This window comes from Acanthopagrus latus, chromosome 13 (assembly GCF_904848185.1).
Source record: "Acanthopagrus latus isolate v.2019 chromosome 13, fAcaLat1.1, whole genome shotgun sequence".
NCBI lineage: Eukaryota > Metazoa > Chordata > Actinopteri > Spariformes > Sparidae > Acanthopagrus > Acanthopagrus latus.
The window spans coordinates 7,556,263-7,581,225 of record NC_051051.1 but is presented as its reverse complement, the minus strand read 5'-3'; the positions used below and the strand labels follow the sequence as shown (position 1 = coordinate 7,581,225).

Genomic DNA, 24,963 nt, shown 5'->3' with positions numbered 1-24,963 from the left:
CTGTGCCTGTTGGTTCACCAGTTTATCGGTATTCTTTGAATAAACACATCACCACAGCAAACTGCTCTACAGGACTTGAATGATTTCTTCAACACACTTGCAAACGTGATTTGTAATACACAGTATGTTTGAAGTGAAGCAGTTAGCTTATAAGTACAGTACAGTACCAACATGACAACTGAAACATGTTATCATCTATGCATTTTGAATTCAAAACACTGACTCTCAGCTTGGTTTAAGTCTAATCAACTACTATTGCTGAGCGCTTGTTATTTATATTACCAACAAATACAGCTTACAGTAATGTTTATGGGCCGAGGAAGCAAATCACACAAAGTCTAATCTTTATATAATATATTATTTACATAGATATATACCTATTACTATCATTAGAGAGTAAATGATGTGAAAATAGTTTTTAAAAATGTAGTAAAATGTAATTAGATAAGGTCAACAGCAACACGTTTAAACTGGTGCAGTGTGTACAGCGAGAGAGCAGCGTCACGTTCATCAGTCTTCGCGGGACTTCTTGTTGCCATGACAATAAGTTCACTTCAACCGAGCCCACAAGCTATAGCATTTAAGCTAGCTGATTCTTCCTTTTTTTTTCCCCTTTAGCACTTTTGCCTGCTTTAAAGACACGTATTTACTAAATAATGGTATGCAGCTACACCTAGCAACCAACTCTTGCAGTCACAGTTGCTCACTTCACCTCAAGATAAGGCTCGAAGTACACCTAGCCTACGCAGGTAAGGTTAGCCTACAGCCTACTGACCTTATAGCCAATTATAAATACTCATCCCCCCAAAACAGCTAACTGAGGAGACAATAAAACAAACGCTACCTCAAATGCTGTCGGAGCTTTACAGTAGCAGTACAAGCCGTGTGTGGTGTCCTCCTCCTGTGTGACACTGCTTTAATCCCCCAACAAAGATTATCTGTTTAAGTCCGCAGGTCAGGAGAGACACAGACGGCCCTTATGGACAGTTAACTAGCTGTCAGCTGTCCACTCGACCTGCCGGGCTGAAGCCATGTGCTCACACAGAGCTGTGGGAGACAACACACTCCTCTGCACCTGCTCTCCAACATGAACTTTATTGTCCAACACTACTCTTTCATAACGAAATAAATGAATAACCACATAAAAGAGAGCTGAAATAAACACATTTTTCAACCCATAAATGAAATAAAAACAAACAAATCCATCTTGAGTTCATTCATTTCATTCATTTATTTCCACCGTGTGTGTGTGTGTGTATATATATATATATATATATATATATATATATATATATATATATATATATATATATATATATATATATCAAGAAAATGTGTGTGTGTGTGTATATATATATATATATATATATATATATATATATATATATATATATATATATATATATATATATATATATATATATATATATATATACACACACACACACATTTTCTTGATTCGTGTCTGTGTCTGTATGCTCGTGGGATAGTAGTAACGTCCCTTTAAAAGTTGTACCGATTCCCTGGTTGGTTTTATCAGGCCACTTAAAACAATACAGATATTAATATATGTAGAAATACTTCAATGAATGAAAGTATTTGAACTGAAGACTGAAGATTTTCTATGTTCTGATTAATTACAAATAGCCTACAGATTTGTTTATTTATTTATTTAGCACTTATTCAAATTGCTTAAATCTTTTTTATGTACTCATTTTTCATTCTTAATAAACTGAAGTGAATGTGTGGTACTGAAATTAGTGTTCATAGAAGAATACACATCTTAATTGTAATTCTTAAAAAAATAAAAAATTGTATGAATGAAAAACAACAATCTATCATGTGATACATATTATGCAATAATTTGGATCACTGTGTAGTTTTGGAGAACATACCAAGAATTATTCTTCTCACACTCATCATTTTTAATATTCATAATATTAATGGGGAAATGTTCCAACTCTAAAATATTTATATTTTCCATTACTGAATGAAAAAAAGGAAAATAAGGTCCTTGTTGAAAGTTTATTCAGTCAGGAGAATTTTGAAAGTTTGTTTATTTAGTCATTTGTTTCATTTAGGCATATATTAATAATATGATATATTATTAATATAATACATAGCTCTGTGTGAGCACATGGCTGTTGTTGTTGTTCATATATTTATTTATATATATCACTTTTTAAAAACAGTTTACAAAGTGTTTTAATAAAACAAAGTGGAAGGAAGTAGAATAAAACTTTAGTGTAACATGCAAAGGACAAATGAAATAAATTACATTTATAGCTAAATAATTAGAAACAAATAATATATAATATATTGAAATTATATCTATTATGGTGTCCTGCTATATTGTAGTTGTCAGTGGGATGAAACTAAGCACCAACTATGCACCTGTACTGTACTGAGGTAGGACACTTGTGTTTTACTTGAGTGCTTCCACTTAATGCTGCTGCTTCTACGGACTATTTTCTCCTGCTCCACTTTGGAGGCAAGTATTGTACATTTTACTACATTACATTTATTTGTTACCTCGCAAATGTATGTAGCTCTGTGCTTATAGTTACAATAAAGCAAAAAAGCACGAACGCATCAATAATCAGACTGATCAGTCCAGTCACACAAGGCTGAGAAATGGGCCAGTGGCCAAAATATGAAAACTGGTTCGACTGCTAATTACTAGAATGTAGGTGTGTGTTTGCGTTGGGGAAACATGTTGTGTTACACCACACGGCAGAGAAGTAAACATCTCTCCATCTCTGTTCCTCCTCCACCTCTCCCCTACGTCACATTACGTAACCGCTTTATGTAAGCGCGCGTGCTGCTGCGTGCTGCGCTGCTCAGGAGGAGCAGGACAGAGGCTGACACACACACACACACACACACACACACACACACACACACCAGGAGCTGCGTCCATCCAGTCTGACCACCAGCATGCCTCCCGTGAAGCTCGACACTTCAGGTAAGCCTCCTCCAGTATTTTTGTGCACGTTAAACTGATCAGACAATACAAGAACTGTCTCTGGCTCCACCTCGCAGTGACTGATGGGACCCACGTGCACTTAAACGTCGCACAGCACCGCGGTCGTTACGATTTCAATCTATATGTTTATATATTTATAAAGCAGCTTACTGTACAGTTTATTATATCCAGGTGGAGTTGACAGGGCGGTGTGCATGTAGCACAAGATGTTCTGCCAGCTGCACTGCTGACGTGTCAGGTTTCATTCAGGCAACAGGTCTTTTCATATGTGAACAAAACTGTAAGAGTCAGTCAGCTTTATTTATACATCCCAATAACACCTATCACAGTTTGCCTGAAGAACCGTTTACAGTCTGTGCAGCTACAACACAGTACAGTAGTGCAGCTTCATGCAGGCGACGCCCACTTATGATCTGAGCCACATCATCTCCCAGAGGATTGTAACACCCACACTGTAGGGAGAGACTGATGTAAGGAATGCACAGAGAAGGGATCAGTCTTCTGGGTGAGACTGTGAGCGAGAGAGGGGGTCGAGCTCAAAGATGCCTCAGTGAAAGAATACAGTAAGAAGTGAGAAGTGTTGAGCAACAGTGCGATCACTCCACAGATGGGTTATAAACCACAACCAGTGGTGGAAGAAGTATTCACATCCCGTACTAAAGAAAAAACAAATAGCAATGCCACAATGTAAGAAATGCTCTGCTGCAATCAAAAAAGGACTGCAGTCAAAATCTGACTCATGTAGTCAAGTTTCTAACATACTGTTACTAAGCTCATCATTTTCTTAACTCAGACAAACACCTAAATTCTTCAGTTTACCAGAAAGATTCACAGCCACCACATTTTAAAGATGTGTGGTTTTCACATGACAAGAATGAACAACAATTCTGAAAGGTAACTACAAACAAATGTAGTGGAGTAAAAAAAAATATTACAATATTTGCCTCTGAGAAGTTGTGCAGTATTAAGTGTAAAGTTGCATGAGTGGAAAGAGTCCAGTTAAGCACAAGGACCTCAAATATGTCACTGAATGATCTTGTCTCTCCTTAATTCATACTGCTATAATATTTCAAGAGAGACTAATTATGTGCATCAGAACCACTTATTGTTTCATTATTAGTAAATTCAAGTATACATTTAAAAAAAAAGGTGCAATATGTAAGAACTGACCACTGAACATTTATTATTCATTTATTATATAGCTGGTTAGCATGCTGACTTCAGTTTATATCTCTGTAACACACATAAAAACTGCCATTTTTCACATTCTGTTATTATTATTATTGCATTTATACACACAGCCCCTTGAGCATTTATACTTTATGTATTTTGACGGAGAAATTCAGAAACTTCATGTTATGCTTAAGATGAATTACTTTAAATTTTAAGAACAAGCGGCTGCCTGTCTATAGTGCTGTGGTAAATGGGATAAATGGCTTCAGTGGATGGTAACAGTGGAGCTGACTGTTAAAAATAATGTAATCCACATGTCTGTGATGACACTGGAATGTGCCATAAGGAGGCGTCGTCACTCAGCCGACTTCTTATTTGTTGATCTGTCAGACAAACACCAAACAAAGTTCCTATGACCGAGCTGTTATTTCTCCCTGAACATCAGCAGAGTCAAACATTTCCCTGAATGTGGCACTGCGACATGCTTCATGGTTGCCGTAAGAAAAATGATTGTCATGACTTCAGTTCGACGACAGAACAAGAGTGTTTCGAATGCTTTGTCTCGCAACATCTGTCAGGCTGAAGTTCAGGGATTCACATTGCAGCTTGTTTGTTGTGCAAACAGGAAATTAGTGTGGTTTGTGTACATAACTCCATCATTTCATTAGGTTCCATTTTAAATGCATGACTGCACCATTTAAATTTCTTAGGGGTTGATTCATGTTTGAGACATTAGCAGTAAGTAAATGGATTGTAAAAAGATGAACAGTAAGTATTGCATTTGAGCACAATTAATAGACATTCACCTGTTCAAAAGCTCAAAAGTACATTCATTTTTATTTATTTCAGTGACTCTAATCTTATACCCACACACATATTATCACTTTGAGAGTAAATGTTATAAAAAGGAGTCTGGTCATACTGCTCCCAGCTTTGAAATTAATACCACTTTTTCTCCTTTCTGCTGGCTAAAACAAAAAACAAAAAAACTTGGTGTTCTTAAACGCATCATGTGTTGTCATGCCACACGAAAACAGTTAAATAGTTTGAATTGAAAACGATGTAAAGATGACCATCTCTCTGATGTCCGTCTGTTTTGGGTATAAACAGTATGGGTATGATTAGGGTTGCAAAACACTCTTTGGCCTAGCCAGTGCCGTTCTGGCAGCAGTGTGGGCTGCATGTGAAGGGATAATGCCGCGTGCCTGCTGAGGTTTGCAGTTTTACTAATTCCTGCACCAAGTGGAAACAGACAACTTTTCAAATTCCTCCCTCCTAGCGTTTCCCTGGACCCAGATCGTTGCCATGGGTCAAACAACTTGTCACGCTGTAGCTCTAAATTCACTGGAAGATTCAACTAAAGAAAAACAGTCACTCTTATTCTTCAGCATGTGGTATATTTAAATTTTTTTTTTTTTAAATCACTCCATACAGCTTCTTATTGAGAACATTACAGTATGCAGGAGTGTTTGAAAACAAATATGGTAATCCAAACCAGCAGAGAACAAAATGCCTTGACAGAAAATAAATACATTTTAAAGTGTTTTCCACCCATAGTACATTCAAATACGTGATACACAGACACTTTTACAGAGCTCCAGACATTTTCTGGAAATGTAGAGACCCTTTGCAACCTTAAAGTTAATTCTCCATGTGCATGTGTTTCCTACAGATGGCACTGACCCTATCAACAGTGTCAAAGTGAAGGAATCCATAACGTCAGCAGTGAAAGGACTGGAGTCGATTGCACCTCTGGTCCGCTCTGTAGAAGAGACCCCTGAGCCGATCTCCACTCAGGTACAAGGGACCATCCCCTCCTGGATCAATGGCAACCTCCTCCGCAACGGCCCGGGGAAGTTCGAGTTTGGAAACACACAGTGAGTTTTGATGTGCTGCAACACAAATGACAACGCGACAGATGTGTCAGTGCCTTTATTTCATCACAGCTACAACCACTGGTTTGATGGGATGGCGATGCTACACTGCTTCAAGATCGACAAAGGCCAGGTGACGTACATGAGTCGGTTCCTGACCAGCGATGCCTACAAGAAGAACAGTGAGCGGGATCGCATCGTGATGTCAGAATTTGGCACCCTCGCCATGCCGGACCCCTGTAAAAACTTCTTCCAGCGCTTCCTGTCTCGCTTTGAGATGATCCGTGAGTAGACTAAAGAGGAGGAGCAAGGGAGAGGCCTTGCAGCAGTTAACTGGTTTGTTGACTTATCGTGCAAGAATATTACATGACTTTGCTTCTGCCATAGATTTTGTGGCACGGTGGCACCAAATTGGTAATTCGGGGAGGAGCAGGAGAGCCAGAGTTGAGATCAGTTGGAAGAAAAAAAGGACAATTTGTTCAGTTTCAGTATTTGGAAAAGACGCAGTCCAAAGCTGGAGCCTCTATAGTGTACACTAAGGTTACATAATAACACATGCTCCAGTGGGGACCAGAAAGGGGAGCAGCAGACATTTCCTAGAGGTTTCACATTCCTACTGGACTTTTCAGTGTAACTACAAGCAGCAAATCGTGTAGCAGAATGGTTCACCAAGGTGTCTGTTAAAGGGGGGACACGTCCATTCACTCTTCAGGCTTCAGTGATCCTTTGTTACTCTCTGTTACAGAGCCCACGGACAATGCAAGTGTGAGCTTTGTGAAATACAAAGGTGACTACTACGTCAGCACGGAGACCAATTTCATACACAGAGTGAACCTAGAGAACCTAGAGACGGTGGAAAAGGTACTAACACGATCACCATGGAGTAGTAGATGTTAAGATTAATACCAGTTTCATCAACATTAGTTAGTCTAGACCAGAGTTGACAAACACTGATCCTGCTCATTCTCTGCTATGTTTTGTAGGTGGACTGGAGCAAGTTCATCGCTGTGAACGGAGCCACTGCCCACCCTCACTATGACCCTGATGGCACCTCTTACAACATGGGCAACTCGTATGGGAGCAAAGGTCAGTCCCGTCATTCACAACACTAGTGTTGCCACAAAACAAAAACTCTGACTTTGATACCAACACCCAGACATGTGTCACAGGTCATTCGGTCCAAAGCCACTCACACTTAGCTTAGACATCTAGATCAACATCACGATACCATGAAAGCCACAGGAGCTGACACTGAAGAGCCACCCTGGCTCTGACACATGTGGCTGGTAGTCCTACATTTAATTGTTTATGATCCCACACCAAACCTCCTGTCCATCTCACGCCCCTTTTGCCCAATTATTCGTGAATAAGATGCCAAGATACTTCAACTCCTTCGCTTGGGGCAAGAGATCTCCCACCAACCAGAGGGGGCAATCTACCATATTCAGGCAGAGATCCATGACCCGACCGCTTCGCACTTGGCTGCAAACTGCCTCAGTGCCTGCTGAAGGTCACGGGCCACAGAACCAGACACTTTCCTGCACACGGTTGTACCTCGAAATCTTATCCATGAAAATCACAAGCAGGATCAGAGACAAGGGACAACCCTGACTGAGTTCAACACCCACTGGAAACAGGCTTGACTTAGTGCCATGTATATACCAGGTCGTAGGCGTTTCTCATATAATATAGCTACTCATCACCATCCTAACCTGTCAGGCTTTGTACTCACTGAGCTGCTTGGCGAGGTTTGCTGTTTACTCCCTTTGCTCAGCCCTGTGTAATAGCACGTATGTCAGCTCTGTAGGCAAAGTAATCCCACAGTAGACTTCAGCAGCCTGTTTTGCTAACAGGTACAGGACGAGGAGGCATTATTTCTGAACTGTCAGCATTAGACATGTTGAGGCAGAGGTGTCACCTCTCTCTCTTAATATAAGCCAAGGCTCACTCTGTATCAACAGGGTTGAATTCACAGGTGGATGTCCTCTGGCCTTTTGTACAAGTGCCTGACATGTCTACCTTGCGAGCACTGCCACCTTGTGGACATTCAGACAAATTATACATTTTCATACTCTCAAACACTATTGCAGACAAATTCAATCTACAGTGAGGACAGCAAGTTGGAAAATTCAGATGTCTTTTCAACAAAGAAATATCCTAAAAGCACCTAGACAAGACCCATGTTAAGGTTTGCATAAATCCATAGCTGAATTATTTGCCTTTTCTAAATCTAAAACGTGTGATCCCAGGAGCCATGTACAACTTCATCAGAGTCCCACCTGAGAAGAAAGATGCTACAGACACCCTACAAGGAGCCAAAATACTCTGTTCCATTGTGCCTGCAAACAAGTCCCATCCCTCCTACTACCACAGCTTTGGTAAGTTAGCATTCACTAGTGATGCCTTTTAGTTTTGCACTACAGCTGCCCTCAGCTACAAACCCCAATAAACACCCCTCTCCTTATTCCAGGCATGTCAGAGAACTACATGGTGTTCATTGAGCAGCCGATTAAGATGGACCTGCTGAAGATAGTCACATGCAAGCTGCGGGGGAGGGCTTTGAGCGAGGGCATCTACTGGGATCCCAAGCTGGACACTGTCTTCCATCTCGTGGACAAGCACACGGGCGAGGTGACTGAGATGGCGAGGGATTACGATTAATTTGGTGTAAACATCATCTAAATCGTGTGTTCTGTACCACAGGTCAGCTCGACGAAGTACCACACCAAAGCCATCTCCACCTTCCATCAGATCAACGCCTTCGAGGAGGACGGGTTCTTGATGCTCGACATCTGCTGCCAAGACGACGGCGAAGCCATCAACAACTACCTCATCCAGAACCTACGCAAGTCAGGAGAGGCTTTAGACGAGGTCGGCATATATGTACACACACACAGGCATACGTCAACACCTTTAGATTCTCTGTCAGATATCAGCAGAGTTATTTTGAGTTCAAGGTTGAAATTTTTTGCATTTTTTTACAGTCACGTTGCACCACAAGACAAAAGACAAACTGTACAAGAAGAATCCCTAAAATGCACACATACTGCATTGTTCCTTATTGTGTCATTCACAGATGTACAACTCCCTGAGCAGACCTTTCCCTCGGCGCTTCGTTCTTCCCCTTAACATAACCAGTGAAACTGAACTAGGCCAGAACCTGAACACACGGCCTTCCAGTAATGCAACATGTGTCATAGTCAGCAAAGATAAGGTGAGTTGGTCACTGAATTTTTATGCCATAAACGCTTAAGTATCTCTTTTTAGTCGAAATACTTGATGCACAGTTCAGAAATACACATTCTGAGGATGTAATAGTAGTGGAAGAAGAATCCAGTTTCTAGAAAATAACATAATGTAAAAATACTGTATTATAATGAAGAAAGTCCTGCATTCAACATTTATTTAAAAGGAGCGATCATCCAAAAATAAAAAATTCAGTCTTTATCTACTCCAGAAAGTAACCATTAAAAATGTAACAGTAATGGGATTGTTAAACTTAAAAATAGAATAACACAGTGTATGATTTGTGTTATTTTAATAGTAATATAAAGAGGAGGATGTGTAACATTGGCTCAATTAATTTTTCTCATACTCTTCTAAGTGGTTTCTACAATGATAGGCTTTTAATAATACTGAAGTCTATTAAAATTTGTCACAGTAATTGAGAACGCACAGTCCCACAGGTACAACCGCAGTCATTTTCCACCGCAGGGATGAACCAGTTCACATCTTCTCTGGTGTGTTGTGACAAATTTAACTGATCGAAATGATCACAATCGGTTCATTAATCCAACAGAACTCAAAACAGAAACTGTGAAGTGTTTTTTTAAAGTCAAAAGCCCACAAACTAAAAACTTCCTTTTCAGACTGAAGTGTCCAGTAAACTCATGGAGCGACTGTAGTTAAAACTCTGTTGAGTTCAGGTAACAGTAGATGGTTGATCCTCTCTTTGTCGACAGGTGTTCTGCCAACACGAGGATCTCCATGGAGACGACTTAATCGAGTACGGCGGCCTGGAGTTCCCTCAGATCAATTACGACAGATGTAACACGCGACCGTATCGTTATTTCTACGGCTGTGGCTTCAGACACCTGGTGGGAGACTCGCTGCTCAAGATGGACCTGACGGACAAGACACTCAAGGTTTGTGTGGTGTGTTTGTGTGTGTGCGGTGCCGCCAGATTGACAAAAAATGTCCATAATAGCAGCTTTATTCAAGTGTATTAATGCAAAATAAATGTTTTGTCAGACTTGTTCCTCACCCTTTGCCTTAGATAAGTTAGATAAAACCTTGTGCACTAGGGCTGAAAATTGTCTACGGCTTCAACTACATCTAGTCAGTATACAGTTGTATAGCGTTCAAATGTTAAAGGAATAGTTACACATTTTGGTAATGTGCTTCTCAGTTTTCATGCTGCGAGTCAGAGCAAGCAGCTTGTTAGCTTAGCTTTGCATAAAGACTATGAACAGGTTCTGTTTTGTTCCGTCTACCACTGACCAGCACCTCTAAAGAACAATAATTAACACATCATGTATCTCTTAACATAGAAAATATAGAAAAGGCAAGCTGTGGTTTCGTGAGGACTGTTTATTCATGTGGGACGGAGAAAAGCTAGCTGTTTGCTCCAGTTTATTGTTCTAGCTGCCGACAGCTAGAACTATATTTGATAGGTATCAAATGAATCAATCTTCGCATCAAATCTCACCAAGAAAGAGAATAACATTTCCCAAAATATCAATCTAAGTAAAAGAACTGTTATACTACTGCCTCAAAGGAGATATTAATACAATCATTGGCACTCTCTGCTCTTAAAAATAAAAAAACAGTAAAAGGTAAGTAGTGGAACCTTGTATGAACTTGACTCATTTGTGTTTATGTGACTTCAGGTCTGGTACCAGAAGGGTTTCTATCCGTCAGAGCCGGTGTTTGTGCCGTCACCTGACGCTGTGGAGGAGGACGACGGCGTCATCCTCTCGGTGGTCCTCACCCCCTCACAGGTAAAGTGACTCTGTAAAGTCGGTTTCTGTGAAGATGGTCAGGAATTATTGGAGAGCCAACGTGACACGTACTGAAATATTTTCGTCAAGGTTTTAGTGGTAAAAGTGTTTTTCTTTCTGGAGTGACATCAGTGTTACATATACAGTATTTAACCTTAAAGCAACAAAGGACTTCTAGAGTTTTAGAGTTCGTTCTATCTAAGCTCTGTTTTGTTTTTCTTTTCTAATCCATAGTGAATATTCCCGAGGGAGAGGAGTGCAGTCATAAATCTCTATTGATCAACTTACTCTACATTAGTTCAGATGAAATAATAAATAATAATAAAAAAGACTTTCTTAACCACAGAGGCAGAATGATTCTAACATGTTCTGTGGTCATGTTAGTGATGGCAATAACATCAGCAGCATTATAAATATATTACATGCTGTTTATGATTACAAAATAATAAATAAACTAAAAAAAAACAAACAACTAATTTATTTAAGATTTAAGATTTCTGGACTTTAATGCAATCTACAGTCTGAGTCAGAGGCAGCAGATTCTTTAAGATAATTACAGCGACTGAGATAGTCCTACACATCACAAACTTTTAATTGGGAGTTAAACCCTTTTATTTCTATTTTAAGAGGCACGTGGAAGAGCGTGAATCACCTTGAGGTGTTGTTGTGCTCCGTCCTGACAGCACGTCTGGCAGCTTGAACCTGAGTTGTGCTGCAGCGTATTATTACTCTCCTCTTTTCTCTTAACTGTGCTGCTTCTGCAAAGCACATCAAGTAGTAGTAGGTTTATTTATACAGCGCCATGCCAGAGCAGATGTCACAAGGTGCTTCACAATAAAAGACAAATAAACGAGTGAAACAGACGCAAAATACAGACTCAAATGTTGAGGGAGAATTAAGGCTAAAATTAAACTGCGTCGTGACCAGCAGCAGTTTGATCAAGTCTGTCGATCAGCACTTTGCTGTGCAAATGCAAAATATTTCTAATACGGCAAATAAAATATCCTGAATTTATTATTCATTTATTCATCGCGGATGATTTTATTTCTCTTCGGCGCTCTTGAGATGTTTCGGTCCTTGAAGGTGATCGGAGCCTCTTTGAAAGTTGCTCAAAACCATCTGAGGAGTTTGAGCGTTCTGACTTCGCGTTCTTGCTTTTCATGTGCTGTCACTGACTCTGACGATAAGCTCCTGTGGTTCACTTTTTCTCTCCAGGACAAAGGGACATTCCTCCTGGTTCTGGATGCCAAGACGTTCGAAGAGCTGGGAAGAGCCAACGTGCCTGTTAACATGGCTTATGGCTTCCACGGTGCCTTCAGTGCCTCTGCATGAGCTTCAAAACAAAGAATAATACCTGAAGTATCAATTGTTTTAACCACTATACTCCTGATGGTACAGAGTGACAGCTGCACTATGAAGGACAACGTATTCTCGTACTGACTGAATGCCGATGAGGTACTTTTCTAATGTGATTTCTGACTGCCATTTTTTTAGGACTTCTCACCAGCTTTACCTCTTAATCCACCCAAATATACTCATTATATCGTTATTAATAATAATTTGCCTCATGCTGCACTCAGGAGAGGGCTCGTGAATTATTAAACTGTTTGGCTTCAAACCTGTGATTTCCAGGTTGCTTCCAAACACCAGGCCACCCAAGTGCCACCTGATCATTTTCTATAAACACAATCTTCTGTACTCTTTTCACTCTTTTTTTTTTTTTAACTTGAACAGTATTTTTTACTCTTTGCTAATTAAACATTTTTTTTTACCTCTGTGAAATGGCAAGTGTTGTCTGTGACTCCTACACACACAGAAGCTCCGCCAAGATAACTTTCAGAAATATGCTTAAATATAAAAACAGCTAAAGAGATCAACCCCACCCTTGATGTAAAACCACAGCACAGACTGCCTCCTGTGTTCTTTTGTTGGCTTTCCTCTCTCGACGCTCTTCTCGCCTCCGTCGCCGTGTTTATCGCTGAATTATAGTTTCCTCAAACGAGGATCTAATTACAATCATTTCTTTCCCCTGACAGGCTGCACAGAAAACAAATGCAGTAAAATCAGTTGAATGTGCCACAAAAATGATGTGTGAAATTTCAATGCTCAGAGCAAAACACTGAATTTTCACTATTATCACTGTCACAGGCTGATTGTTAACTGTTCTGTTTTACAACATGGATTTAAAGTGTGATTACAGGTCTTGGGAAGCACCGCAGCATACGTGAAAAAAATAGAAAAAAACTATTGTGTTGTGACTCCAGAGGAAGCCACATGTAATCTGATTACTTGCCTCCAGTGATATCACTAAGTTGCATTGTGAGTGATGTTGTCCATAGACTTTGAAAAGTAAGGAGAATGTGTGGAATAATAATAAAAAAGGCTATTTCTCTGGTTTTGCTGTCGATTTTGATCATTTGTTTTTAAACTGTTCATAATGAGTCCAACACTAAGTTATTGGAGTGCAATGCTAGACCAGTGGACCACTTTTCAAAACCTGGCAATTACATTACCCACAATGCAACTTAGTCACTGAGTGACATCATTGGAGGCACTTTAATCGATGACATGCATCTTCCTCTGGAGACATAAAAGGCTTTACAGCACTTCTGAATCTGCAGTATTATCCTCCGAGACCTATACACACACTTTAATGTGTAAAATGATGCTCGAGTTATATGTATATATGTAACACAATATATGATAAATTAGTGGTATGTGTTTGTGTTCTGAATTGCAGTTATAAATATAGGTATTGTTATTTAGAAGGTTGATATAAAACATGACATGGAAAGTCATATAAATTTGAACCACACTACCAAACGAAGTGGTGTTGATATTATTAACTGTATTCGTAGGAGGTTAAAATTCTGGAGACAAAAGAAATCTCATTACTTTACACTCGTCATCAGTCCAGTGCTGAGTTAGTTTCATCCCGACGCCCCTAAACACCACACCAATGTCGATGTGGGCTAAATGGCTGACTGTTTGTCTGCTGTGAGATGAATTCCCTCATCCTCCACCAGAGGTCAGCATGTGACGCCACTTCAGGCACCAGCCACACTGAATCTGCAGAGTCAGGACCTGAACTCACTACCTGACCAGGATTTGTTAATAAAAATGTCAGAGAAAGACCATAAACAGAGCAGGAAGAGAAACTGTGGCGCGGTGCTTTGTGTTGTTTGTGTGTGTGTGTTTGGACCACAGGAGGATTTTGGGTTTGTGAGCAGCAACAAGGCGTCTTCTCCCTTCAAGTAACTGTGTTGCACTCTGTATTGTAACCGTCGGGAACGGCAGCCCCTTTTCTGCTTTCAGCTGTATGATTGTGAATCTTAACGGATACACTTTATGGCTCATACAACCGTTTCAACAAAGGGGGACTCTGAGGGAGGCGGGCTCAACACCGACTATAAGAGGGATCAAACCTGTGACCTTCTGACAATTGGACAGTCTGTAACCGCCAGCCCACCCTGCCACTTCAAAAAAGAACGTACGGCAAACACTGGAGGAGCCTGGCATTGAACCACAGAGGGGTTATTTCCAAGTCTGTGACCTTAACAACTGCATTTATAGGACACTTGAGACAGAGCGCCTCAACTGGACAACACAAAAGATGAGATGCAAGGAAAAAAAAAAAAAATAGATTTGTATTGGAAGAGGAGGCAGGAGTGAGAGCACACCTTGGTTCACAAACAAAACAGAAAAAGATTTGGAATAGATCAAAATGGAAACAATGGATTAAAGCAGAAGACTAACTGCAGCTTGCCAATTCACTGTTTTTAGGCAGCGTGTGTGGCCGCAACGAACAGATGCGCATTTCCATAGAGGAGTGAACAAAAGGGAGAAGAAAAAAAAGAAAACCTCTCTGTGTGTTCCTGACAGCCGGTTAAAGCCACAGGAACCAAAGTCTTACAAGGAAAAAAACTCCAAATCTGACTGTTTCTGTTACCAATCTGAAGTTTTGAAAGTTTTCGGGGATGCTTTTTGGAGTGGAGAACGTGCATTATTGATGATTACAGCTAGGACTGCAGATGGTGCATTATGTTAAAAACAATGTCTCAAACTTTTCCTCATCAAGCACTAATCACCGGCCTCGACGCTGCACAATCGATACATTCTTGTCCTGGTGCATTTTGTACAAGCAGCTGAAGGGATGTGGCACAACAGGGCAAAATAAATCAAAAATAATTACAGTGATAAATCAGAGATTTGATGTGATTACACATTGATCCACTTCAGTAAGAACAGCTCAGTGAGCAGGAAATCCACCAGCTGCTTCTTTTGATTTATTCCGCAGAAAGAAGTGCTGACAGATATCTTCCCTGCAGACAAATCCCTGTTATTATCAGTTCAAAACACAATGTGACACGGGCCGTAAGTTAAAATACCGCCGTAGCAGTAATAATTGTAGCTGCATGCTTTGTGCCGTCGCTGGACTCACCCCACAGCAGGAAACGAGCTACGTATGACCAATCATTCCCACATCGACGGGTCGACGTTGGTTTGATTTCTTATGCAGCGCAGGCTGACTGAGGCTCGTCTGTGATGTCTGTTGAAGCAGTCAGAGAGTCTCAGGTTAGCATTTGTAAATTCTTTGCTGCAGGATACTAGTTTGTAATCAGCTGTGGCATAAGAGGCACAACAATTTATTTTTAGCCCGTGTCTCATCTGTGATATGAATAGCTCTGAAAGCTGCCGCCTTTCTTTTTTTTTTTCTTTTCGTAAACTCAAAAAATGTTTGAAGTCAGACACCGCTCAGAGCGTCTGTACTGCCACATTATGCTCTGCTGAGACTGAATCGCACTTTTAATGGTGGTGCAGTATTTGCCATCGTCGATGCAGGAGGGCTAACCGGACGGATGACGGGGCACTGTGTCATTTTCGGAGGACCTCAAACTCTTTTTTAATATTGACAGCATTAGTGGGGTAATAATACACAACTCAGAGATATTTGTTTTATTCCACAACTGAAGTTGCTCTCAGAACACTGCTGGAAGCTAAGAAAGGTGGCAGGGTCCGCCAGAGATCATCACAGTAAAACACTACAAAACTGTGTTCCCCTTTAAGGTCAGTTTGTTGTTCGAAGAAAGTTTTGTTATTTAATTTGTCGAAGCATAAAGCACCTTTTTTTCTGATTGAAATGTCTTCCCCAAAACTACATAATGCACCTTTAAATAAACCACTACTCCTACGTATTCATCCAAGCACAGTCTCTTTCGATTGGCTTTTGCTCTTCAACTTCAGTTTAACTTCCGTCGCTTGGTGCAGTGGGTTGCCTTCACCAGAAACCAGCTGCCTGCTCTATCTGGAGAAGCTGCTGTAAAGCCATTAGACTGAACCAAAACAGTAAAGCTGTGGGCGGGAAACCAAAACAATGAGGATGATAATGTTCGCCTACACACCGGTCTACTTTCAAAGTCGGATGGCTGCGCTGCCGATCGCATTACACAACTGTCTGTCTCATCAAAAAGATGTTGTGGTTTATGCGCGACACGATGTCGTCGGCGACAGGGAGGTCAACACGCGACGAGACGTTTCTGACGGGAGGTCTCTGAACAACATCTACACACTCGACAGTTGATGTGTGAAAAGGGACGAGGGCCACATCCGGAGCAAACACTCCGCAAGATTCTCCTTCATTTCTTCGACGAGCACATCGATGCTCCCTCCGGAAGCCGCGCTTCTCTGTACCTGCTGCTGACGCTGTTGGAACTGACTTAAATTTACATCACATCGAACTTCAGCCAATGATTATTTCACTATCATCGAACAAAAAAGAGGCGAGAGAAAAGGTTTTTAAACATCAGATGCAGCTTTACAATAAACAATTGCCTAATAAATGGCTTAAAAAGCATTTACAGTGGAATAATTAAATTAATTTAAAATAATTATGAATGTACCATTTATTAATGATGGTCCACCACAAACTGTGACACATTCTGTACAGTAAACACCTTATTTTTATTAATGTGACACAATAGGACATGTGCCAAATCTGGGGCTCCTTCACAATTATCTTCCCCTCCCAGTGTAACTTGAGACCTTTTTAAAACTTGCACACCCACACAGGTGTTTCCACTTATTCTGGATGATCAGACCTCCGCTCAGGTCGACAGATGAAGCTTAGAATGGGGCATTATGTGAGCCCCCATCGGCCAACGACAAAAACAAGCGTAAGGCATAACAACGTGCGTGGAATAACAGCATACATTAAAAAATAATCTAAAAAAACATCTTCAGAGCACGTTGCGGTGCACAAAAAGCTGAACAGAACCTCTCAAGTCCTCCCAAAGTCTAATCACTGTAAATGAAAACACCTGTGGCCGGACAGCTGGTGCGTGAAAAATATGCAATAATCTAAACACGAAGCACGAATGGGAGGAAAGTTTTCTGCACGGGTGCCAAGTCACAGCGTCGTTTGAGCAGAAGTGACTGACAAAAAGTGAAGGTGAAATGAAGACAACATGACTGACTCCAGCAGGTCTGTCACACTGTCCCAGTATCAGCAGGTACAGGTAAGATAAACACCTCTTTTGCTATTTTTCCTCAAAACATCTCCCATTTTTTTCTCTTCCGCAGCCCTGAGGCACATTTAGTCTCGACTATCGGCACACGCCAGCTGCCTTGACTGCAGCCTATCTGTAACAGGGCGCTGAATGGTTCGGAGAGATTTAAAGAATGTTCCCATGAGCACAATAATAATACAATTATAAATGGCTGGGTTCCAGGTAGCTCATTTCAGTTTCAGGGTCGTGTTAGCTCACTGTCGCTATCATGAGTGACTTACATGTTTGAATAGAGACGAGCCATTGTTAATGTTATTAGGGAGCACCTGCGCTTTTCCTGCTACGACGAGTCATAATGTCTGCTGTGAAAAAAAAAAAAAAAAAAAAACGCTGAACAGCGGCTGCAGGGAGCTCCACGACAAGGGCAAACAAATACAGTGAAGCTGCTGTATGTCAACAGTACAGAGCAAATCTAGTTTTATTTACAATCTCATTTGAATTCAAATTAAAAAAATTAAAGAAGTCCAAACATTGGTCTGTGTTACAGCCGTGCCACTGGCCGAAGTCATTGCAGTTTTTACATTTTATGCTTGTAGAATTTGTTCTCGTGTAAATTCGAGTCAATGAAGTGATATCTCATGATATCTCTTTAAGGTGGAGCAGTTAGCCGTTATATTCATCAGTGTATGATCACCTGAAACTAAGAATTGTGTTTCCGTCACCTTAGAATGAGCCCTTAATATCGCTTTCTACAGTAGCCCAGAAGGGACAAACCAACCACTGGCCCCAGAAAGCTCCTGTTGCGTTGGGTGAGGCAAAGGAATCTCGTTTAGATGCCAAAGAAGTCACACACCTTTAGGCAAGAAAGTGAGAAGCTTTTCCAAAATGTCAAACCATCATTTTAAAGTGGAACAAGTGACAGCTTCAGGACAGTTTCAGGGGAATAAGACAGCATTTTCTTTTTCACTGCACACCAGTCGGCAGCTTTCCTTCTTCGCGCTACGCTAAGAGAAGCTAAACAAGTGCCGGACCGAACCGTCTCCACACTGGACAGAGACCGATGATGCAACGTGATGTCAGCCTTCTCGTCTGGCTTGCAGGTGAGACATCAGACGAGCTCAAAATGTTCCCTTTACAACCGCAGCGTTTCTTTTAGATGACTCACTGAGGTAACCCTGTCAGACAAAATCAGATGTTTTTGTGTTTTGTTTTGTTTTTTTTTTCCCTGACAGGTAATGAACACATCAAATTCCCCTCGACAGATTTGTTTTGAGGCCCGTGCCGCGTTAACAACTGTACAGTGTGTGTTTTTCAAAAAACGCACTCCGGCTCTTTTCAAGTAGCATCAGACGACCGACGTGCGGCTCGGTTTTTCACTCCTGTTTCTCTTTTGTGAGCTGCATTCTCCTGATAATCATGCACATGTGAGGAATCCTATTTCGCATTTCCACTAGTCTGTTTCCAGTTACTTAATTTCTACAAGCGGGGCGCGTCGTGTGCGTGTGTGTGTGTGAGCATTTTTTCAGTAACAAGAGCATCCGTTGACCCCAATGTGCTGCTTATGTGTGATATGTCAGTGTAGCACGTTCCTCTGGCACACATATTGCACACACACACACACACACACACACACACACACACACACACACACACACACACACACACACACACACACACATATATCCACATAGTAAATCCCTGCTGCAGTCCCTTTCGGTACATCCCGCCTGATTCACGTTAACCCATAAAACATGTCTGACATATTAATCAGGTCTGCATGTGGGGGTAACTCTACTACTGCGCTGCTGTTAGGGGGAGGGCTCTCATTGGGCCATCCTTGTGGCCAATGAGAGAAGGCTGAATCTCTCCTCTCCTAGCAACAAGACTCCCCTTTTTTTTTTCTTTTTTTTTTTTTCTCTGAGCGGTGCAATCAGCAAACTGACACCCATAATTTTACAATATGAATAATTGCAACTTAACAGCTTGGCAGCAGAAACAGGGAAACACAAGTTTATCCTTTTCCACATCACTGGAAGATGTCTGCTTCCTCCCCGCCTGCCTCCCTGCCTTCCTGCCTGCCTGCCTGCCTTCCTCCCTCTCCCTCCTTCTCTCCATCTTGGCTGCAGCTCTGTCTCCGAGTGCATTCAGGCAGCTCCTGTCTTACCATCTTAAAGGAACAGCCCTGCATATTTAAGTTTTTTTTTTTCCCTTTTTTTTCTCCTCAGTTCAGGGGCATTGTGGGTAATGGTCTGTACTTGTTGACCTCAGAGAGCTGAATGGCGGGGCCTCTCTCAGGAGGGAGAAGAAATACCTTGGCACAGAGCTATCATTTCCCCGAGACACTACCAACCTCTCAGCTATGAGCTCCTCTCTCTCTCTCTCTCTCTCGCTCTCTGTGCAGATGTTGCACTCGCAGCTCGGCCCGTTTAACATCCAACAGCTTCGACTGAGACGATATTAGAAAAGGTGGATGACGATTTTCAGATACACTGTTACTTTTTTTAAAAGAGAGGCTACAAAAACGGATCAAATGTGGAAGAAAATTTTAGCCTGTCTGAGGGTTTTGGTGCGATCTTAAAAGACTCAGCCGTGGCTCTCGCGCAGCACCTGTTGCCAGGCTACAGCAGCACACGTGCACATGGCTGTCCGACCCCTGACCCTGAATGCATTCCTGTCCTTGCCCCTCTGGGAGTCGGGGAGAGTGGAGCACATGTTACATGTCTGCACAGCGGCCTCAGACGACAAGAAATACACCAAATTTGTACGGCTGTCGTGATGCTCAAAGTGAGCTCAGGTACGAGCCACAGTTTGCATTTAAAGAAAAAAATGTAAAAAATGCACGTTATGGTTCATTTGGTTAACAAGCTCGCCGTTAAAACTCTTCGGATATTCAAATTAAAGCACAACGCTGCTGGAGAAATGCCTGCGCTCGGGCACAAAGTCTCCGTCTCACGTATGTGTGAAATTTGACATGTGGCAATTGTAGGAACAGTCTGACCTTACACTTGCTAGACTTCTCAAATTTAGCAGAACAATATCTCATGCTCATTATAGGTCAATTGGGGTGGCATGCAGAAAGCGTCTGGCAGGTTGAGAAGCAGATAATTAACTGCCCATATGACCTCCTGTCCTTTTGGGCATCTTCCGTCGGGTCTCTGAATTGTCTAACAGCAGGAACAAAAGCCCCCACAAAGCTCATTTAGCCCGGTTTCAATGAGGATAGACAAGGAAAGAGCGCTGTCTCTTTGAAGTGTGTTCCCCCCGTCCTGCTCCGGCCCCACCTCCTGTCCGCTGGATCAGACCGTTACAGTACGAGCGGCTCGAACACACAACCAGCGTTCAACCTTAGGTGACCCTTGCTCTCGTCAGACCCACCCTCCTCTGGAGGAATGCTGCTGATGGGAGTTTTTAATATTCCCCGGCCCTGTGTGCCCTCAAATTTGGCGGTGCGGCGTTAACACAAGCTGACACCACAGATTAGCCACAGACATCAGGAATGCCGCTGCCTTTTTGTGCCACGTGGACTTTGGCCAAAAGAGCCTTCGGTTGCAAAGGCCACAGAGACCTGCGAAAAACAGGTCCGTGACAGAAAAGACGGACGCTCCTCAGCGCGGTCGCCTGAACGTTAGCGAGCTTCACACAAGCGGGCAGTTTCTCGTACCTCTGCTCTTATTTGTGCCGTACGTCTCTAAACAAGGGACTCGAGTTCAAGTCAGTGGCAAAAATCTAACTTCACTTTTATAAAAAACTGGAGTTCCTTCAGACAAAGATGCAGCTAACACCTGCAATGTGATCAAGCCCTCCAGATGCAGAGCTTCAAGCTGAGCAGTCACAACAGGCAGTTTAAGCCCCTTTGAAACCTAAGCAGCTTTAGGTCTTTATCGACACACACACACACGCAGAGGCAGATACATAACTTTTCTAAGCCTGATCTGATTAAACAACTGCGTTAATGGCAAATACATGAGAAGCAAACACTCGACCATGAATGAACATCCAAGTTTTATGAGTGTTCAAGTTAAGACACGGCTTACTGTACGTGCACGTTTCAAGGGTATCACTGTGATGTCTGTCGGCTCTCCTCTGTCAGTTTAAATCACACACCGACACCAACAGAATTCTGCTATTTCATTTATTTGGTTTTCATGCAATGTTCAGCCTAATTAATGTTACATGAAAAATGGGACTAAAAAAAGCACACAGCAGGGTCTACGGAGAGTTGACACATTTCTCTTAATTATCAGCACAGAAAATGTCAGAAAATGTCGAAAAGTGTGTATCAGTGTTTCCCAAAAGCCCACGATGACGACGTCCTTAAATGTCTTGTTTTGTCTACAGCCTCAAAAATATTCTGTTTATTCTCATTGATGAGTAAAGAAAACCAGCAAATCTTAAATTGATTAATACCTTATCAGAACAGTTTGCAATTCGCTTAGTTGACAAATAATTGACTAATCCAGAGAAGTGTGGGTCGCAGCTCCCTGAATTAAATATTTATGATTGACTGTTATAGATTTAAAAAACAAACAAACAAACTAATTAGAACAAGAGAGTTAAGTTAAACAAATTCATCTGACTTTTTTTAAAGCATGATTCAAACCTGAAGGCAACATTATTTGATGAGGGAGCAGACTTTGACACAACATCAGTACATATGTATTGCTCCAATTACAGGATTAGAGTTCTGATTTAAAGTTTGGTCGGGTCCCAGAACTTCTGCTTTACAAATGGCACACGTCACGTTCGTAAGTTTGGGAAAGGCTGAAATGAGTCAATGAATCGTTACAGCTGTCACAAAGATTAATCAGAGCAGTTTCAGCCTGAATACAACGATGATATTTGTTCAGTGCAGCTACAGTAAAAGCTGTTTTATAGAAATAACAGATCTACACAGTACAACAGCTGCATTAACTGTGTAACTACAGTCAGCCATACAGCCGACCTGACACACACACACACACACACACACACACACACACACACACACACACACACACACACACACACTGTTGTGGTAAACCTCAGTTTTTGATTGTGGCACGTTTACAGCAAATGTATATTTTCAAACAACAGATCAATTATGCGGCAAATGTGCGGTTGTCATCTGGCAAACAGATGCTGAAAAACTTCATAAACATCTGGCGCGTTCAGGTTTCTACTGATTTCTGCACGTTGGTTCACATTTCGCCGCTCTCACGTTCCGGAAAGCCCAAAAACAACACTGGCAAAAAAAAAAAAAAGAGAAAATCTTCACTGTGAAAAAACAAAGTGACTTCACCTGAAAAATCAAAGGAAACGGATGACCTCAAAATTACCAAGAAAAGAATAGTGATAATTAAACTTTTTAACTTGTTCATCTTCTATTTAAGAGTCTCTTTTACTTGGTGATTCTGAGGTGATAAGTTCATTGATTTTTTTTTCACGTAAAGTCAGCCTTTAAAATTTACCAGGTATGCAAATATATATGAATTTATTTGTTTATATTTTCCTTTTTTAACAGCATCCCAACCTTTGTGGAGGGTGGTGGTCACAGTGCACTGAGACTCCAAATTAAATGTTTTTTTTAATTTGATACAAAAATCCTGATTTTGATCATGACAGAAAAAGTTTTAGTAGATTTTTACAGTGCAATAAGTTGCCATGTTTTCCTTTTTTGAGACTAAAAGCTGCGAGCTGACACGTGTTGGAGTTTTTTAAATATGTTTCCAGCCCGATGAAATAAAGGCCTTTTATATTTGTTCAACCACTGTGAGACCGGGATCACTTATGCCATTTTTCTCTCTTGGCCATTAGTCTTCCTTTCTGTTTTTTTAACAGATCGCTGCTGTTGGCCAATCACTGCTCTCACTCATTAATATTAAAAAGACCGGCTGAAATAACACTAATTTGCTCACAGGCTGATTATTTCACTACACTCCAAAAAAATAAAAAATAAAAAAAAATGTAGGGAAATAACACAAAACACATGTTGATGTTCAACAAATGTAAATGTGTTTGATATCAAAACTAATGAAAAAATAAAGTATCTTTATGATCGGGGGCTTAATAACCTTTGAGTCTGGCTTTAACTTGGGCAGTTTCCTCCAAAACTATGTGGCAAATATTCTGTCAAAGTCAGAAATTAACTACATTTGACTCAACAATGTAGCCATCAACTAAACTATTTATTTATTCACTCAACGGAAATTAATTTGTCAACACAAAAAGGGACATTTCATCTTCGAGTGAGTAATGAAAACAAGGACACGTTTCAGCACCTTGCGGCATTAGCTGAATTAATTGGTTGGATTCCTTTGTTTGCTTGTTTTTATGAAATGAGTAATAAAAAGAATGAATCACCATAAGTGAATACATAATATGAACGGACGGCCTGCTGCATACTAGAAAACATTAAAAAATTTAGTGTCCGAAGGACGGCTGAGCTGAGAGGAGTGAACCTGAGCTTGTGGGTAGCTGAAAAACAAACTACATGAAGGTGAATACATATAAAGAAAAGAAAGGATCACGGCTCTCTGGACGTGTTAGCGCCAAAGAACAACTGACATACAGTACACCGACCATCTTTTTCTTGAAAATGAGACGGGGGAACTGTTGGGGCGACGGGTTTGTGCAGCTGCTGTGGAGCGAGCACGCTGGGACTTGTGATCGCTCCACCGAGAGGAATCGATGTGACACTTCCTCCTGAAATACTATAAAATCAAAACATGGCATTGGATCTTTACTAATGAGAGGAACGGGACGAGGAATTAAAAAACTGACGTTTGGACAAAAGCGATTAAAATGTGCTTGTTGACAATTCGCAGCCAGAAAGAAAACTGTAACACTGGAAAGGTTACAGCCTGAAACCTCCACACAAGACTGCCGGGAGAGAGTTTGTGACTGATGTTCAAAGAACGGAGAGAATCGCTGAAACATACCAGCAGATAAATTCTTGCAGTATTGGGAATAATCGATTAGGTTCTATTACTGTATGAGCTGACGATCAGGATGTGTGGATGCAAAAGTGACCAAACGTTTTGTTTCTGTTCCTTAAAAAAAAAAAAAAAAGTAAACTCTCCTCGTCATATTTCGTCCTACGCGCATACAATGGACTCTTCTTTATAAAAACATTCCAATAATAAAAGCACATATTGTCCGGCTGTCTACTCCGGCACTGACTCACTCACAGGCCTCCAACTCTTCAAACTTTACTGTACCTTAATTAATGAGTGTGGAGGCTGAGAGAGATCAGAGCGCTGCGACAAACGGATTTAGCAAATTGCATATTGCTAATTGAAAAAAACACTATATGATTAGAATGAGTTCAAGCACAAAGGGCTTTACGGGGGACAACCGGCAGCAGTCGATGATCAGGAAACTGTGTTGTGAAACTGAGCCGACCACGTTAATTTTTAACTTCAACATTCGGATTATTTTTTTATATT

General features: G+C 41.1%; 2 protein-coding genes and 1 long non-coding RNA gene across 14 annotated transcripts in view; 2 read left to right on the top strand and 1 right to left on the bottom strand.

Moving 5' to 3' along the window:
- Positions 1 to 24,963, bottom strand: part of snx19a (sorting nexin 19a) — a 103,200-nt gene that overhangs the window by 7,827 nt on the left and 70,410 nt on the right. For 9 of the 10 annotated variants that reach the window (XM_037120636.1, XM_037120632.1, XM_037120634.1 and 6 more), the window contains one exon: positions 15,475 to 15,582. The gene's annotated coding sequence lies outside the window, so the exon portion shown is untranslated. Of the gene's footprint in view, positions 1 to 844; positions 1,179 to 15,474; positions 15,583 to 24,963 lie in introns of those variants that run through there. The other variant, XM_037120638.1, reaches the window with a different exon arrangement.
- Positions 539 to 13,406, top strand: LOC119031869 (beta,beta-carotene 9',10'-oxygenase-like). The gene is made up of 12 exons (XM_037120641.1): positions 539 to 749; positions 5,832 to 6,036; positions 6,106 to 6,317; positions 6,779 to 6,894; positions 7,017 to 7,119; positions 8,283 to 8,411; positions 8,504 to 8,664; positions 8,737 to 8,904; positions 9,110 to 9,247; positions 9,996 to 10,178; positions 10,923 to 11,033; positions 12,249 to 13,406. The coding sequence occupies exons 1-12, from the start codon at positions 662 to 664 to the stop codon at positions 12,363 to 12,365; spliced, it is 1,731 nt and encodes a 576-aa protein (XP_036976536.1). The 5' UTR covers positions 539 to 661; the 3' UTR covers positions 12,366 to 13,406.
- On the top strand, positions 17,202 to 23,420 carry LOC119031873. Of its 3 annotated transcripts, none has more exons than XR_005078730.1 (4): positions 17,202 to 17,548; positions 18,295 to 18,406; positions 18,517 to 18,639; positions 23,198 to 23,420. It is a non-coding gene; the product is annotated as an uncharacterized LOC119031873 (long non-coding RNA). The 3 variants fall into 3 exon arrangements; XR_005078731.1 differs by having other exon boundaries at positions 18,267 to 18,406; XR_005078732.1 differs by lacking the exon at positions 18,295 to 18,406 and having other exon boundaries at positions 17,207 to 17,548.

Coding starts and splice junctions, on each gene's coding strand:
- LOC119031869 (XM_037120641.1), top strand. CDS start 662: ATGCAGCTACACCTAGCAACCAACTCTTGCAGTCACAGTTGCTCACTT. Junction 750..5,831: donor AGTACACCTAGCCTACGCAG/GTAAGGTTAGCC, acceptor TGTTTCCTACAG/ATGGCACTGACCCTATCAAC. Junction 6,037..6,105: donor TTCGAGTTTGGAAACACACA/GTGAGTTTTGAT, acceptor ATTTCATCACAG/CTACAACCACTGGTTTGATG.